This window comes from Patiria miniata, unplaced genomic scaffold, assembly GCF_015706575.1.
Source record: "Patiria miniata isolate m_02_andy unplaced genomic scaffold, ASM1570657v1 HiC_scaffold_7, whole genome shotgun sequence".
In the NCBI taxonomy this organism is placed as follows: Eukaryota; Metazoa; Echinodermata; class Asteroidea; order Valvatida; family Asterinidae; genus Patiria; species Patiria miniata.
This window is the reverse complement of record NW_024037074.1, coordinates 27,693,339-27,712,508: the sequence shown is the minus strand read 5'-3', so window position 1 is coordinate 27,712,508 and position 19,170 is coordinate 27,693,339. Positions and strand designations below refer to the sequence as shown.

Below are 19,170 nucleotides of genomic sequence, written 5' to 3'. Positions count from 1 at the left end.
ACTATTTTGGGGCACGTTTGTGACATGATAGGTTGGCTAAGTTACGAGTGGACCTTTTCTATTTTTTATGGGGGGGGGGCTGCAAGTATGTTGTTACCCCTGAAACCGTGGACCCTGGTTACATTGTTATTATTGGTTGTATCTTCGTGTTTGGTCGCCGCAAGTCAGTTGGTTTACCTTGGGTACGAGCAAACATTGCTACTACGCGTCCCCACAGCCGTTATCCGCGGCCGCTGGTAACGGCTAACTTATTTTTACAAAAAAACCCGAAGAAACAAGCATTGTGGGTAGCGAACAGCCAACGGTAAATGCAAACACGCGGACGCATCACGCGCATCCGGAAGTGCCGACCTGGGTCACTGGTTCGCTAAAATCTATTCAATGAGGAGGCAAAACAAATTGCCGTTACCAGCACCCTCGAATAGTGCGGTACGGTGGGTACGAGCGAACAAACCCACGTTTTACTATGCAACCAGTGGGGTCGTACTGCACGCTAATAATGTTTGTGATTAATATGCAAATAAATGGCCGCTGGGGTAGTGAGCGATCGACGACAAAATTGCGAAGATGATGGTCACTGTTGTCAAGGATTTATCATTAAAATACACACGTACGTACAGATTTTATGAGAATTTGATTTTTACGTGACATCGTTGCTGCATTTGTGCCAATAAAAACTGTGGTTTTCTCTTGTTCTTGGCATGGAATTCTCCCTCAAAAATTAGGTGAGTAACTGCGTGTGGTCGATTACGGTTGGAAAATGTAGGCTAACTCACGCGCAGCGTTAAAAATGAATAAGATGCTGGAAAAGATGCCTTATTACACTTGAAGATTGAATTGCTGTCGTGTCGTCTTTTTTTTCTAAATAAAACCTGTACAAAGGCTCTCAGTAACTTGCAAAGAATGTGGGAGTTATGAATGTAATGGATTTAGACTAGGACAGTGTACAGTTGATGTATAAATTAATCATATTTTTCGTGGCTTTTTTGTTGACACTTGACTAGCAATGACAAAGTGCTGCATGCTGCAATGCTAGCCATAGGCCTACATTCCAGACCGTTTATTTATGTACCCTGTTTTGTTGAGTGCTGAGTATTCCCAATTCCCAAATCTATGCCCATGGTAGGCCACCTACTTCCGACTACCTAAAAGGTAGGTTTAAAATTGCACAACGATTGTTTGATTTCATTTTCAAATTTCAACCCTCCATCATACTAGAAGTAGAAGCACAGCTGCATGCCATCATGTTGACAAATGCTTGAATGATTTCGCATTCTTTGTACATGTTGCATTGTCAATTGTCAAAGGCAAAGGCAAAGCCCATCAGGCACATTGTTGTTAATATACGCCTTGCCATGGCCATCATGTGGCCATGGTGCTTTGTAAAAAGTGCAAACGGTCACCTGCATGTTCAATTCTAAAGCAGAGGTCTAGTTATGTGACAATGCGAATATGGTGAATGTACTGGTAGTTGAAAACAAAAACCTACACTAAAGTACGGTGGGATGTCAAAGTGATTGAAATATAAAGGGAAGAATTCCATACATGGACATCACTAATTTTTTTCCTGCAGTGACCTACATGTACAATGTATATCAGTCATCAGAAAGCGATAACATGTCCTTAAAAGTTCAATTTAAGCAGGGAAAATATTGAAGCATTTACTGAGAAAACATTTGGAATTCTCAGACCAGACTCGTCAAAGGGTATGTCATGTATTTGCACAGGGTGTAAAGTGATGTCCAGACTAAATGGATCACAAACAAGCAATGTAATATGCACAAACCGATGGGGCAGTGAGCCAGTCCAACTTGAAACCTTTTTCCCCCCTTGTTTACAATGTATTTTCCCAATAACTGAATTAATTCACCTGTTAATTAATGCACATGATATATAAGTTGCAAACAAATTTCAGTTTTGAAATGTGTCAAATATACAAGTTTATTCTGTTGATTTTCAACAGCCCGTTGACTGTTGTTTACCTTACCGCAACCAAATTAGTATTGCCTCGGGTACACGTACCGGGTATGGTTGGACATTCCCAATCCCATCTCAAGTCCAGACAATCCCTGCTTGAGTGGGACCATTGCTGTAGTTTGGGCCCATTACATTGCTGTAGTTTGGGCCCATTACCATGATTACTGTAGTTTGGGCATAACAACTTTATTAAAGTGGAATTGGTGTTTACAAATATTTGCTGGTCCCAGAGGGCCAGCCTATTGTCCTCTTTGTACCTATCTCACTGACTGACTGACTGTTTCTTGGAAGCTGGGCAGTGCTATCACAGAGGATTACCTTGTAATGCCAATGAATGGGCTAAATCTAGCCCATTGTGGAACCTTTAGGCCAAAAAAACTTTGCACAGATGACAAATGATCTACCCTACCTTTAAATGCAATAATACATGTAGGCCAACCTGTACATGTATTTATTTTCATTAATTACTGTTTGTTTGCCTTGTTTTCTCTTGTGTGATGACAGGTTGAGCAAGTCATTCAGAATGTCATCGGATTGAAGCTACCGTCAGCTCCTGTCTGTGCTGTCCATGCTGCATGGACTAAGGATTTCTTCTGGAAAAATCTCTTAATTTTTTAATTTTTATTTTTTAATCAAGTTGCAAACATAGAATTGAGTCACCTACATGCATGACATGTATGTAAGTGAATGAGATAACGTTGGATTTGTTGGAAGGCGTGCGAGATTGGAGTTCTTGTGATGGAAAGTTGTGAAGAAATTTCGTAAGGAAACCAGCCGCTGCAAATGTCAGGGTGCCGCCCAGTTCTGCGAGCCTACCCCTTTAATGTCGGGCCCGTCCCAGGTAGTAGAAGCCCTTCGCGCGTCCCTTCGTGCAGCCCCTTAAAGTTATGGGCTGTGCACCAAGTATAACTGTCTCTCAAAGTGGAGTTGTATACTGCCGAGATTCGGATGAATCCAATTCGCCCAAACCGTCCACCTTCAGCCAGCAACAGATAGTGCACATAAGGACGGGTAATACAGCCGAACTCTCTGACACGGGACTGTCCACGACCGGCACAGCCGTCACGGTGTTCCACAAGACGGAACGCCGGGGAACAATTAGCATTGAAGCGGAGACGCAGACGAGCAAATCAACAGTAAGCATGAAGGTAAGAGATACCATGTACAAAATTGCATACTTTTTCAAATTAAAATCAAATATTTTGAAATGGCTCTGGATACCGAAGTGTGGCAACACAACCTCCCCAGTTCAGACTAAATTCCTAGACGATAGTTTGCATTGCTTTCCTAATGATGACGTATATTTAATGTTTAACCCTAACCGTGCTCATTCCAACAGGATCCAACAATTTTTACATCCGTTGGGTCCTGTTGGATTGAGCAGTACACCCCTTGAAGATATTCCCGTTGAAATCTGTTGGATTCAGCAGGCAAATGGAAACATTCTGAGTCAGATTCTGTTGGGTACTGGTAAATAACGCCAAGTTGGACTCTGTTGGAATGGATCGAGCAGCAAACAGAAAAATAAGGCACAGTTGGATTCTGTTGGATCGGGCATGCCAGTCATTTTATATGTTCACGTACCCAACAACTTGGCAAAGTTGGATTGTGTGGGAATGTGTTGGATTGAGCAGGAACCTCATTTGAGTAACTGTCGGACTCTGTTGGATTTACAATAGTCCTGGGGAACTACCGGTACAATACGTACCAAATAAAACGAAGTACCAAATAAATTGCTAAACCTTCGTAATAATAGGAAAATTAAATAAGGGCAAAAATAGTGGGTTTAAAGGGAAGATACAACATTTGCAAACATCATAAAACGAAATGATCAAATTATCACAAAATACCTTACTCATTGTTAGGGAATGACAGTCTAAAGCATCCTGTAAGATCGTGGCTCCTGGTATGCTGACATTTTCAAGAAAAATGGTATTTTTCCAACGCTGGTCAGCCGACCAGCGTTGGAGAAAACTGGCTTTTTTTTTCAAAAACTGCTTGCAAACTCTTTGCTGCAAAAAGTCTTTGCAATTGATTACACACCTGTGAAGGGGTACAAGCCTGCTAGACTGATTCTCTGACCTGAAAATTCCCCAAAGTCTATAAATTCTCCGTTTCATCTTAAGAGGGGTCAGGGAACCGGACTACAAGAACATAAATGGTTTTCTTGGTTTTTCCAGCATCTACAAGCCCAAATCGTGAAACAAGTCATTATAACAATATTTGCTATAACATACTAATCCTCCAAATTCATTTATTTCTGAAAATTGGAGCAAAAGCAAATGTTGTACATTCCCTTTAACACCAAACAAATACATAATGAAAAATGCACTAAAATTAATTAACTAGTTAACTTTATTGAAAGGAAAACAAATTACAAAATAAATCAAAACATTGTTTAACTGAAAATGCTAAAACCCCCTGTACATGCACCGGTACCTCTATCATTAATAGAAATCAGTGCAAAAGAGTGGGTTTGTTCATGTAGTGTGTGTTGATTCAATTCCATGTCTTGAAAGTCATAAAACGTGTACACACGTACATTAGGTATAGGACAGGGTTCCTATTCATTTGTACTGCACAAGCCCTTGGATGGGAATTTTGGACAAATTGTTGAAATGAATGAATTGCATTTTATAAGTGGCTGGATAATTAAATAACTCTCCAAGCCATGTAAATACAGTTATTTAATTATAGACATTGTACATGTGTGTAATAATAGAGAAATCTTCATCGCTGAAGTTCATTATCATAAATAGACAATGTGCTGTACATATATATGGTGAAAATTTACAAATAGGCCCCCACCCCCTGTACACGTAGATGTCTTGTTTTCCTACACTCATGGACTTCCATACAGTCCTACATGTACACTATATTTTTGTACATGTACATGTATGGTGACAGTGTCGTATGGCCCTTTACCATTGTTTACAGTTTCATATGGCCCTTTTACAAAAAATTACAGAAGGTCATGTTTATGTACTTGGTAGGGCCTACATGTAGATTTATAATATTTGACAAATCATTTCATCAGTTTTCTTAAATTCTAAACATCAGAAAAACACACTGATGCACATGTACATCATACATTTGTACATGTCGCATGAACATAAAGTAATCCTCATTCTCATGACTTACATGTAAATCTTAGAGTACAAAAACAATTTCCTTAATTAAATGGAATTAAAACAATGTGCTTTGTTACATGTATATCATGTCTTGGATACTGTAATTTCATTGACCAGTTTATAACGGCAATGTGTCCAGTTTATGATTGTTTACTTCATACTGCGTTGCATGGTTACAATGTGGCTGTGCATAAAAAATATCTGCGTTACAAATATTGTGCGCTCGTGAAGGGGGCCTGTGTCTTGTGTAGGACCCGCGCGCCTCGCAACACAGAACTGCAACCACTCAGTCTCATGTAGGGAGGAGTGAGTTAAAACCTTTTAGGCCCCCCCCCCCCTAAAAAAATATTCTGCTTCCGATTACATGCCTTTAAAAAATAGGGTCGGTAGGTCAATAAAGAAAACGTTTTGCCCGATTTTTTTATGCGCTGATTGAATGGGGTATTCAATGCGAATTTGGCGAATTTATAAATACTCGAGACTCTTCAACTTTTTTTGACTGTATCCAACAGTTAATATGACTGTAGAGAAGAAAAAAAAAATTGGAATCGCAAGTTCTGAGTGACGTACCGAGGAGAAAAAATATCGTGGGTTCGCGGCTCCCGTGATTTTTTACAAGCCGTCCAAACATGTCAAAGAGTGAAAAGATGTCATGTAATAGGCCTATCGAAAAGAAAGTACTTTCAAGAAGCTTACACGTACATGTACAATGTTCATTTTGCTTTTCAAAACGCACCTTGTCAAGAATTATTGTATTAGAGACCATTCCAAAAGCGGTCAGGTAAGTTTCATTTGAAGTTTTGAACCGATCAGGTGTACAAATGGTGTAGCGTGAATTTAGGTTTCTTTGACAGACGGACTCAGTGGTAGTATTACGCATGCACAAGTGAAGATCATTAGGCATTAGGAGGTGACCGGTCACGTGAGAGGGTTTAACCAATTAAAGATAAATCCGGAACTACATGTACATACAAAATGTAGGACATGTAGTAAAACGACTGTATCCCACATCACAGCAGTCAACAATTGTACGTGTGCACGTCTCATCATGAACATAATGTAATTCCCGTGTCCATGGTGTCCATGGTTCGACTCTTCTGAGTACAGAATCACTTTCCTTAATTGGATGGAATCATATTGGCTCATTGTCTCCGTGATCAGTGAGTGGCATTTCATGCTGAAATCTCAGCTCGCTGTTTGCGAAGGGTTGTGCACGAAGTGACTGCATAATTTGCTTTCCAATATTACATTCTGTACATTTTAATCAAGAGGGTACGGTAGTCGGCAGATTTTCCCCAGGAATTGTGCTGTCACGGTTGGCATGAAAATGATGTGCTGTACTGGTACAGTGTACATGAACTGTTGAACATGCACACATTTACAGGTCAAATTTCCTTCTGCAAAGGTTAAGATGAATTTAATACATAGGTCCAGTAATAAATTACTACATACAATGTACATAGGTTGAATGGTCCATACGTACACGTTGAATGGATGAGGACTTTTTTTGGCCTTAAAAAAAAATCCAATTTACATAGTATACGTATGTCACGAGCGCTGCAAGTGAAAACTTGACATTTTGCCAGAAACTTGTGTCCAATTTTTGTGTATCCAATTAAACTGGTTAATTAACTCTCCTGCTGTTAAACAGCACAGACAGTCAAAAAATCAATGTTCTCCTGCCATGCCATTTTACACAGGTCTACATGTAGCTATAGTCACAAGGAGTCAGATCGTATTTGTATTTCAAGCAAGCACAGTGACCATGGTGACTAACCAAATTCAGTCAACGGACAAAAGCAGGCAAGAAGTATACGTACATGTACATGTACATGTAGACCTGTACAGCTGGCTTATCAATCAAAGTTTCATGTACATGTATACGTGTACATGTTTATAAAGTCAAAGCATACGAACATAAACAGTCACAGCCAGTTAATCCTGCTTTTATGTACAGTGTAGGCTGGGAGCTCATAACGGTTAAAAACAGTCACTTGATTGATTTTGACTGAAAGGACAACTTTGTACAGAATGTATACATTAAATCTTATAGGGGGGTTTAACAGAATATAAACAACGTGAGTATAAAACGCCGACAGACAGGCATAAAAAAGTTACAAATGAAAATTATTTTTTTACCTACTTAACTGGATGATTTTTGGGGTGACTGTCACCATAAACATGATCAACGCAATTTTTTATTGTAGCCGGACGCTGCTGCATTAATACCTGTGCATATTGTAGGTCCCTTATGCAGCAGATATTCTTAACCAGTTTGCACCGATTTTCGAAAAAGGCAAAATATAGCAGCCACCTTCTGATAACAGCCAAACGCCACAAATACTGATTAGCAATCTCAACAGTATGATATTTCTTGCCAAAACCTCATATTTTCAACACTCCAGGGTGTGCAATGGAGCTTAAATTGTTGAACAATAGGCTGTGCACAGCGGCCAATTTAAGATCACCAGTCCGCCTCCACAGACCACTTCACGGACTTTGTGTACATGTACGGGAACTACATGTATAGCCTCCACAGACCACTTCATGGACTTTGTGTACATGTACGGGAACTACATGTATATACACCCCGAGGACAGACAGACAAAGGGAGAACAACAGATTCTTTGTTGTCCTCGAGAGTTCATCTTTTGTCATGTTTGTTGAAATCGGTCCTCTGTCGTGCGTTTGTGTGCTTAGTCTATGGGAGAGTGTTATATTACAGGGACAAAGGAAAAGACAAAGCATTGTCCTCAAGAGTATAGTAAAACACGACTGTGTGTGTGTGTGTGTGTACAAAAGACACGAGGGATGAGCGTTTTTAGACGTCACCCGGAGGCAGGTCGGAGCACGCTTGACATTGTAACCCATCAGCCGTGCCTGGGCACATAAAAACAGCCAGTGCATGTAAACACGGCCTCGAACGCCAACTGCTGAAATCGTGGCATCAACAGTTTGTTGTAATAGATCATTTACTGACAGAACATTTGCTCAAGTTGGTATGTAAATGTTGAAAAAAATTTGAACGAGTTTTGGATGATTTTTTTTATTTTTTCAGGGAATGACAAATGAAGTCACATTTGGCCCCATGAAGGTGTGTCAGCGAACAATGCAGGTAAGGGAAACCATTCATTGTTGTTTTAAGAGCTGAGACATAGAAGCGATTCCCTACCTTTGAACCAGACTCATAACTCCATTTTTTAATTAAAGGAATCCGTTCCCTGCAGTTCAGTTATAATTTTATCAAGTTTCATTGTAGTTGTACGGTAAAATTTGGCAGAATGTCAATTTATGCACAAACGTAACTTTGTATTGAACCAAGGCAGGGCTTATGTTTTTCCCTTTTCCTTTCCATGAGATTGGTTTTTTAAGATTAGATTTCATTGTGTTGCATTTTGTTCACATTACACGGTTTCTAAGGCCAAGTAAAAAAAAATTGTTTCTCGTCCGTGATATTTGGAAATAGGGACGAGGAGGATGGAGGCCCTCTTTTTTCTTCAAGATGGCAGATTTTCCAAGATGGATTCTTCCATTTTCTTGACGCTTTTGCTTATACTTTTGTATCCAGATGAGCCTTAAGTTAACTCCTTAAAACATATTCTAAACTTGCATGTACAGAGCTTCAATTTTGCTGGAAGAACATAAAAAACTAAATATATTGCAAATGATTGATTTAAAAGAAAAAATGAGGAGGCGGCTGGGGGAAAAAAGGGGGGCTGGGACGAGAAACTTATTATTTTTTTTTACATGTACATACATTGTAGCCTTAGATAGCTTTTTGTCCTCCCCTGCAAATTGAATCAAGGAGGAAGGAATAGACTCATTCTATTTCCAGTTTTTGTCAGTGTAATTTCAGTTTCTTCGAAAGTGCCATTCAGGTTGGAAGCCTGAATGTACATGTACGTTGTACAAGATCTATGGGTTGCTGTGTAGTTTGGCAAGCCATTTTGCCAGTAATTGTTCTTTGCTGCAATCAGGAGTAAATGGAAACCTGTGTAGGCAGAGTTGATTGATATGAATGAGTGGGTTGCCGAACAACTGGCAGTATTGTGTTGCATTATATGCTAGACTCCCCGGGGAGCTGAGATGGGTAAAATATTTAAAAGGCCAAGCATGATCAACAAGGACGGTAATAGGGTCTGATCCCAGTGGACTGAGGATCCCCAACCAGCCCAACTCCAACACAAGGGTGAGTTGGAGTCCAGCTGTTTAGTGCACAGTTTACAGTGTAATATAGCACAGGGTGTAGGAATTTGCAGGGATGAGGAAGGTTCCTAGTAAACAAACCAAGGGAGTTAGGGTTAAAGGGTCCATGAGAGGAATTTTTCTTAGGAACACATTTTGTGCAACTTTCTACTCCTTTTAAATGTATGAAAACTATTTGACATCCCGTTTTGGTAAATTTTATTGAAAAGTGCACTTCGTTAACCATTTAACCGGACGACTGAGGGTGCTGTTGCTGCGATATCATTTCAGGAAGATGCTGTTCAGTTTAGTGGTACATGTATTCTGTTCAAATTGTGCACTCAAACATGTCAAAAATTTGCTTGTTGACAGCAATTGTGAGAAAAGTTTGCTCATTGGATTACTGCCATACATGTACTGACACAACGAATCACCAAAGAAAAGAAGTACAGTATGTACATGTACATGTATGCATGACTAATTTTATTCTGAATGTGCACAAAGCCATTGTGTCTTCCTTTGAGCATCATACACCATCGGCAATTCATTCGAGTGTTTCTTCCAGAGGTCTCCCCCAACTCTCCCTTTCTCACCATTGAGGGGGTACTTACCGGTACATGTTGAACATGTACATGTACCGGGGGCACGCTGTTCAACCTTACCTGATTTACGCTTTACCCATGCAAGCTAGCATCATTATCGTACAGTACATTCACTTGTACGGCTGCCCGTCAGCATTACACAGCGCAACTTCAGCACAGTCAGGACCAGCACGTGAGGGCTATTCACGTGATCGCGCAGAGGAGTTCTGTCATGGACAGCAGACAGTAAGGTCGTGTATTTGCTTGTGCTCTGTGTTTTGGGTAATGCGCGCACTGTAAGTAATACACGCTGTTCAGCCTTAACCTGATTTACGCTTTACCCTGGATGCAAGCTAGCGTCAGTAGAAGTATAAGTACGGAGCCCATAGTACACAGCCCATAGTACTGGAATAGTTTAGATGATTCTCTTAAATCGTTACCTTCACTATCTGTCTTTGTCAAAAATTTAAAAACTCATTTTCTCGAATCATATTCATAAATTGAAATTCCATTATTTTGTGTATTAATATTTCGGCCTTGTCTCACGCTTGTCCTGTCTGTCTCACGTATTGTTTTGTTTGTCCCTTGGTCGTATGTTTGTCCATAGGTAAGGGCACAAAAGCGTTCTGCTTAACCTTATACCTAAATGTTGTCATTTAATTTCACACTTTATAATTAATCACTGTGTACATACATTTTTGTAACTATCAAATATTATACTAGTGACTTTTTCTAATGTATACATGTTTGTACATAATTGTAATGAATGACATCATTGAAATAAATGTTACTATACAATACTACTACTATACTAGATAAAATAAAGTGGATGGACCCTCATCTTTCAATTTCTTTGTCTGTTTCTCTCTTTGTTTTTGGAACCAACTGCAGGTTCTGCTGGTTTTCTCCAAGGAGGACGCATTGAGCGACAGCTACTGGTGGGCCGCAGATAAGGGGGGATACAAATGTAACATTGTGCGTAATCCCACCGACGCGCTGGAGTGCTTCGTAGAGAAGCAACACGACGTCATCATCATCGATCACAGACATTCCAAAAACTTTGATGCGCTAGGACTGTGCAGGTGAGGCCCGAACTGTTTCTGTTTATTTCGGTTCATTTCGGGTTTTTCCAAAATGGCTTAACCGACCGGACCCGACCCGACCCAGAAAATTGCAAACGCAAAATCGACCGACCCGACCCGACCCGAAGTCGGTTTAGGGTCGGGTCGGTTTCGGTTTTGGGTCGGGTTTGCACAAAACTAGTCGCACAGTCAAAGAAAACTCTTGCACAGTCAAAGAAAACTGTATCAAGGTACATGTACATAAATAGTCACAGCCAGTCAATCCTGCTTTATCCCTAACCCCACCTACATAAGCTAGTAAATTGTAGTATGCAGTACTTCAGCATGTAAGTGGGCACAGCACTCATAGAATTGTTTGGTATTTGGTACATGTCTGCATGTACATAATTTTTGTAGTAATACCGGTATGTAGTATGTGGTACTTTACCCCAAATGAAGTTAGGGTTAAGTGAGAAGGGAGCACTCAACTGTTAAAACAGTCACTTAATTGATTGATTTTGACTGTGATGATGGCATTGTTTAATTTGCTGGCCAGATATTGTAACAGAGATGTAACTACATGCCACTAAACATGCTAAATAGGCTCTTGAGTCATTTTAAGAATGACTGTAACAATCGATTTTCTATTTTATGTACCTGTAGTCACTCCTAATTCTTTCAAATGTTTTCACATGATTAATTCAAATCCTTGTGAAGAAACGCACTTCACTGTGCTACATGCGGTCATGTAGATATATTAAACATTTTGGCTGAACCATTGATTTTTGAGTGAAATTTACTATTCAGCTTGATACGCCAATAGACATTATGCTCTTTGTTACCAGTATTTTAATTCAGTAACAATGAATGCACAAAAGGCTTACTGACTTTACTCATGTCTATCCACAGGATACAAAGCCATTGACCTCTGATTCTGCCTTAACCCTTAATGTCTCTACCCTAAGCATGGAGTACGCAATTACCACAAACAAAGACAACAAATGAGGGATTTAAGGGTTGCTAATATGCTTATCAGAGGATTAGCATGGCCTTCCTGAGATTATTATGTACTCACTGCTGTAGAAATGTCATTGCAGTAAACACTAAAGGTATTATGAAAGCAAATATTGAAGTGTTTATAGAGTTTGCACGTACATGTAGTAGACCAAAAGTATTTTGACTACATAAAACTGTTTGCACATTTGTAAGTCATACATGTGTATGGTATCTCCATATATATGTCAATCTTGTATGGTTGGCAAAGCATTCTAACAGGAAGTTTTATTTTTGTTAATAGCACGATTTTTTGAAATAGTGCCAATTAAATGTATTTATAACATTGATAGTTGTTTTTGCATATATATGTGTGGTGTAAACTTTTCAACTTCCATATATTTTATGGTCTGTTGTTTATCTTTTTTTTTTTTTTTTGCAGATCAATCAGGGCCACCAAATATAGTGACTATGTTACCATCATAGCTGTTACAAGAAAAAGGTTTGTACTCCATTTGTGCCTTAGTATTGAATTTTTCGTCAGGGAGGACACGAAGATGTGAATGTTAATATTCCGTTTTGCCATCCTCCGATGTAATTTATTTACAAGCACCAAATACTCAGTGCCGCTCAAAGGGGAAAAGTTTGCAAGTTTTGTAGGATGGACTCGAACCCACAACCTCCTGCTTACTAGTCAGTGCAGAGAACCACTTGACCACCGAGCTTGCCAGGTTTGGTTCCTGTTCCAATTGTGTGCAGTACATGCCTATTTGGTGGCAACAGATCAAGATCAAAATTAGCATAAAGGGCAATTCCACGGTAACGGAAGGACGTTTTCACTCATTAAACAAAATTTCAAATGTGTGTATCACAGACACTGTTCATAGTTACAGCAAACAAATGTCACAATTGTATTGCTATAATGCTACTTTCATTTTCCACACTTTTGGGGGGCATGAATGCCTCCCGTTTATGAATTATGAATATTAATGAGGTTGGTAACGGAAGGACGGTAAAACGGACAAGGGTTTTCCAACTTACTCGCGTTTTGCGTAAACTCTGTGAATTTTATGGGGCAATTATATTTTAAAGGTAGGAAATGGAATCCCTGGAGCTTTATCTATACTATACCGCCTTTCATTTGACTTTAAGTGTTTCGGTAATATAATTACAACGTTTTAAGCAGATTATAATTTGGTAACGGAAGGACAAAAGGTTTACTCAATTATAGCATGAACAAAATGTGAATTTACACTAATTATACAAGTGAAACAAATTGCTGAAATGTGTAACTGAATGTGAAATCAACAATATGCAGACCTGGCATAAATAATGATAACCAAGAAACTATTGAGATAAAGATAGAAGCCTGCTAATTAATGATAACAAAAGAAAAACGAAAACAACCCAAAACACATAATTCACGAACACAGGACTACTACAGAAATAGACTTCAAACCCATCACCTCAATCCTTAAAAGTTTAAATACACAGTATTTGAACTCTTGAGTATATTGGTTACATGTTCACCAACAACTTTTAATAATAATACCGGTAGGTTCAAAGGTTCACCTAGAGGGTGGGGGGGGGGGGGGGGGGCGACCAGCCTACATGTACATTTAACATGTTTAAGGTAAAAACATCTACCGGTAGAACTGATGGCTTCAGTTAGGTGTTGCTTTTAATTGAACTCTAAAATCAATGTTTGAAATCAAATTACAATGATTTAGAGTAGTAACAATTAATTTATAAACATCCAAACTGAAATTGTTAACTTGGGCATAATTTGTCAAAGATTGCACCTCACATGTCTTACACATGTAAATTGAATGAAAGTGCCCCAAAGTACCGGTACTTTCTGCCATCTCATTTTTGACTTAATTTGCTTCTGGAATGGCTTCACAGAATTGGTATCTTTCTCTATTGTCCATGAATGCTGATGGCAGCAACTTTATGATTTAATTTTCTGCAACAACTCCATACATGTACAAGTACTGGTACATCGGCATATATGTACATGTACATTGTACATGTTGTACATGCCTGTGCCTTCCTTTGTAATAAACACCTTGCCCTGCTTATCCCGCTTTTGTGAAGGTGGGTCACATGAATGTCCTTTCAATGCTCATTACACATGCATGTATTTGCAGTGATTTTCATTTTTCAAACATGAGCGCAAATGTCGTAACATTTGATAAAAATACGATTTGTCCTTCCGTTACCGTCCTTCCGTTACCAATTTGGTAACGGAAGGACGTGATTTAATTAATTGTAATTAAAAAACAAGAAGTACAGCAGTGTCAGTTATAATGTCATATTGAAGGCCTACCTAAACTTGCTTTGCACAATAACTTTCAATGCATTCATACTGCAAGTTTTTAAAAAAAAATAAAAATATGTATTTTTCGGTAACGGAAGGACATTTTCGAAGGCTGAAATATTAGAAGTCACTGAAGCGAAACAAGTTACGCAAAATGTTAAAAACAAGTTTTAGTCAGTTTTTTCAAGACCAATACTTTCTCATGACGGAAACTGATGGCATTAGTACATATTTTTGTGTGTCTATTGGTAGAATACTTTCATATCACTATTAATCACATTTTTAGGATTAAAACAGGATTATTACATAATCCTATTTTTTGGTACCGAAATGTATAAAAAATAAAATTCCGACTTCAAATCTTGAAAATATAGACTTTTAGCTTTCATTTGATGCCAAATTTGTTTAAGTCACTTGTATTTGAATTTTTTGGTGTCATGTCCACTTTGGTGTGGAATTGCCCTAAAGTAGCTATGGCATGTATGGTGATGTTTAATAATGAACGGTACCACAGAACCTGATAGAGAAATTGAAAGTTGATGTTCAAAGGGTGATCTCAAGTCATAGGAATAGGCCATACATTTGAAAGAATAGGCCTACATCACAATGAATTAGTGGAAATTATGGAAATGTAACAAAATAGGTTTTTGAATTATAATCAAAAGTAAAATTGAATACCAGTGTCGTGAGGTATTTATGTTCAATGCTATATATCCCTTTTTAAAAAAATTTCCAATCTGTAGTTCTGCAGATAGAGATGAGGCGTCAATCATACCGCTTCTGAACGCCGGCTTCAACCGTCGCATTCTGGAGAATTCCAACGCTGCGACTTGTCTGAACGAACTCCTTCAGCTGGAGTATGTCGATGTAAGGTCACAACTTAAACTCAGGTAAGGTCAGATTGGCATTAGTAAGTCAAGAAAACCAGATCGACTTGTGGGTGATCTGTCACGTAACTTTTATCTGCGCACAGATAGCAGCATGAGAAGAAGACTTCTTGGTCCGAGCTCTGTGCTGTGCAGGACTCTGTAGGACCATGACACAATTTACAAATATACACATACAGGCCACTTTTTCTAGGCAGTCTGTGTGAAGAAATGAACTAGGCATGTTACTTCCATGTAATGTTGTAATGTTCTGAGGAATTTCCAAAAACTGTTGGGAAATTGTCATTTGTCCTTAACTTTGATTGCCTCCAAGTTGCCAGTGAAAATCACCTCGTGCTACCTGACCCCTATGATGCCCGCAGCTAATTTGTAACCAGTGATGCGATTGACATTGGTACATGTAGACTCGTCCTGAATAGTCGAATAGACTAGTCCAACTAATTAAGGCTGTGCATTTATGCATAATTTGGTATTCCATTATTCTGACTTGGATTTGATTGAATAATTTTGCTCCCTTGCTTGGATGTAACCTCAATCCTGCGAAATACTCCAACTGCCTCCATTTGTAAAAATTGCATACAGCCTCAATCCTGCAAAACCCTCCGTTATTTCTTGAGTGTGGTCCTCAGAGGGGTGACCACTGCCTGAATCCTGCAAAATCCTCTGGCAGTCACTGTTAGTGTGTTGAGGCAGAGCCAGGGACATCATGGAGCAGTGGGGAGGATTTCAAGTATGATCTAGGACTAAATTTGTTTTGTTTTTTTAAACGGCTGAGCATAACCAACACAAGGTCCGGCCCAAAACCTTGACGAGGTGCATCCTCCAAAATCAGCCACCATGCTCCTGGTATACAATAAAACTGGACCAGGTACATGACCATTTGTGGATTTACTGAAGAAATGTACATTTAAATAATTTTTTTGGGTAAATTCCAGGGCAGCGAATGCGTTGTTTGGGGCTCTGGAGGCCAGCGCAGACTCGGTCGAGATCACCAGCGAGAATCACGTCGTTCAGTACATCAACTCGGCCTACGAGCAGCTGACGGGTTACTCCAGCGAGGAGTTACTGGGAAGGGAAGTGGAAGACTTCCACCGAGATAAGAACAAAGCGGAGCTGATGGATCCCATCTACGCTCAACTCAAAAAGGCAAAGGTAAGACGTTCCTTTTTGGTCAGCTCAAAGTGTTTACACCTGCTTCAGACTGGCATTCCAGACTCCTGCAGAACCAAAGATTTGAATAAAGTTTGCCATGTGAAACAATTAGGAACACCTTTTGTCAAAAGATTTTTTTTGCAATTTTTTGAACTGACTTTAGAGTCCTGTCCATCGGAAATTAAAGTATATAGTTTGCCTGTTTGTAACTACAATCTATTGGCATTGGGGCCAACCTGAGTCGCTCTAAATCATTTGTAAATACATTTTGGTTTCGTCCTGACTCTAGAATGCCAATCTGTAAAGTGTGTGAGTTCCTAATTAAAGGGTTCAGAAAAAGAATTAATCACGAACACTTCTTTTCGTATTTTGACTCTTAATTTATGCAATTGTTACATTTTTTATTTTATTTTTTATGTTTTTAATGTTTTAAAGAACTTATTAAAGTATATATTTCGAAAAGGTGACAAGTGTTTTAGATGACAAAACCTTCAACTATCGGTATATTCAATGTAACTATTGTGCAGTTACATGTAATAGCGGTTTACCTGTATTAATCTCTGTGCTTGTAAAAACCTACATGTAGATCTAATCTAAGAATTTAATGAATGCATGTGGTTTTACACCCACAGCCTTGGGAAGGGTTGCTTTATTCCAAGAAGAAGAACGGCGAGAGCATGCCTCAGTTTGTACACATCAGTCCCATCACTGGACAAGGAGGGTAAGAAAGTCAATATCTTGGTGCATTAACACTCCCAAATCCTACAAAGTCTATCAACCGAGAATATCTGTGGAGATTGTTGGATTCACTTATGAATGAGCCCTCCAAAAAGAAATATATCCACAGACCGGTAGTTTTATTTATAGAATAATTACTTTACAAATAAAGAAAATTATTCAGCAAGGCAGATTCTCTTTGTGTTATGTTGGACTAGCAAGTGCAAAATAAATGTACATTAAAAATAGGGGGGGGGGAATTACTAAAACTGACAAATTAAAAATTTGTAAGAAAAAATCCACTCGTTGAAGGACACAATGTCTTCATTGACTTCCAATTTTGTTAATTGTTTGTTTGGTTTTTTTTGTTTAAGTGCAAGTACATTTTTGAAGTACTGAAATCCAGTTTGTGTTAACTGTAATGAAAGTTGAATGAAGATTTGTACATGTATAATGCCTTGAATTCCGTGTATATTATTACTTGGCAAAAATACACTTGTTTGCCATTGATACCAAGTTTTTTATAACCCGATCGGAGCACATTTATCAACTCTGTCAGATCTTTGTCAAAGTACTTCGAAAATATTGACAATTTTTTCTTAAAAAACAACAAAATAAAATTGTTCAATGTTTGCCAGAAGAGTGCGTCATCATGTATTCAACATCAAGAGCCCCGTGGGTATGATCAGCCAGAGCGTCTTCAGTCAAGAGCTGCAACACATCGACAAAATCACCTCCGAATTCTCAAATGGTAAGGAAAGACACAGCGTTTTATTACGATCTCTTGAATTAACCCTAACCACCATGACCACCCCAAATCCATCAAAATCCATCCCCCCATTTTGGTGGATTTTGGGGGACTTGGTCCAGAAGGCCTGGCGTGACTAAATATTGATGGAGTATGATGGACTTGGGCATGGCCTGAAGCAGTGCTAGGGGTATACAATTGATTTTGCCTAGGTTCCTGTACTGCTTTTGTGATAAAAGCCATGTGTAGCAAGTCCATGAATGTCAACCAGTGCGCCAGTTGTAGATTCTATTATGTCATGTACAGTTTTGTATTGGACGCACAGTGATTGATAGATTTTGATGGAATTGGTCCAGTTCCTAGTAAAAGACGCTACGGAGTTGGGGTTTTAAAGAAAAATAAAAGGATTATAATTACTCAAGTTTAAATGAATTGATGTTCATTGGATAATTCTAAGGTGCAACTGGTAACAAAAACCGTTAGCGCTGTTCTCTTTGTATCTAACTGACTTACCGACTCAACTCACCGATTGACTTCCGACTTAGCCTGGTTGTTGGCTGGTGGAGAGAGCCAGGCAGTGCTATAAATGTAGCATTACTCCTTACCAGGCTAAATCCAGCACATTGTGTACACCAGATGCATGAACAGACTTCCAGTTAATAGGCAGTTTGAAGCAACTGAAAAGAACTTTGTGGACTCTTGAACCAGCTTTCACAAGCCTGCCTTGTGTTTTTTAAATTGAAGGGTAAGAACTAACTTTATATATTGCAATTGTACATGTGTATTGGGTTAAACTGCACAAATATACTGTTTTTATGTTTTATTCTCTAATTGTTTTCATTGCAGGTACGTCTGTACGTCGCCAATCCATGGCCAGAATACATTCAATGACCATAGAGGCACCTATTACAAAGGTATATTGCTGTTAAAGAGTATTACTAAAATAGAAAAAATTAAAAAAATAACTAGAAAATCAGAAACATATAGAAAACTCTTTTTTTATTAAATTAATGCAACCTGACGTTGAGAACTTCAGAGGCAAAATGAGGGAGGTACAAGAAACAAACATGTAGGGACTCACAAGCATGCAGGGTTGGGAGGAGAAACACAAAAGGGATTAATTGGATGGGGGGACACCAGTGTAGGAACTGCTTCACAGAGGTAGAAGTAGAGGAAAGTAAATCAATAGAAAATTCTCCTACCCTACCTGAAGAAATTGATTGGAGCGGGGTTTGGACCTGTAACCACCGGATTGCTGTTCCGGTGCTCTACCAACAGCGCTATTCCAGCCCTATTTTGGCGGTTCCTCATTTTGTCAATGTCTTTGCTCAAGGGGCGCTGGTCGGAAGCCATAAACCTGTTTACATGGTTTATGCCATGTAGCCAGGGATCACGCCCAAAGTCACGATGCTAGCAAC

General features: G+C 39.0%; 1 protein-coding gene across 4 annotated transcripts in view; it reads left to right on the top strand.

Annotated features, from left to right (window-relative positions):
- Positions 1-476: 476 nt before the first annotated feature.
- The window catches only part of LOC119746046 (high affinity cAMP-specific and IBMX-insensitive 3',5'-cyclic phosphodiesterase 8B-like), a 29,746-nt gene continuing 11,052 nt past the window's right edge, over positions 477-19,170 (top strand). For 2 of the 4 annotated variants that reach the window (XM_038222808.1, XM_038222806.1), the window contains exons 1-10: positions 477-610; positions 2,482-3,125; positions 8,167-8,223; positions 10,766-10,956; positions 12,371-12,430; positions 14,992-15,138; positions 16,071-16,287; positions 16,920-17,008; positions 17,643-17,755; positions 18,599-18,666. In XM_038222808.1, the coding sequence (XP_038078736.1) occupies positions 2,865-3,125; positions 8,167-8,223; positions 10,766-10,956; positions 12,371-12,430; positions 14,992-15,138; positions 16,071-16,287; positions 16,920-17,008; positions 17,643-17,755; positions 18,599-18,666 (1,203 nt within the window). In that variant the 5' untranslated portion in view covers positions 477-610; positions 2,482-2,864. Of the gene's footprint in view, positions 726-2,481; positions 3,126-8,166; positions 8,224-10,765; positions 10,957-12,370; positions 12,431-14,991; positions 15,139-16,070; positions 16,288-16,919; positions 17,009-17,642; positions 17,756-18,598; positions 18,667-19,170 lie in introns of all 4 variants that reach the window. The other 2 variants (XM_038222810.1, XM_038222807.1) reach the window with 2 other exon arrangements.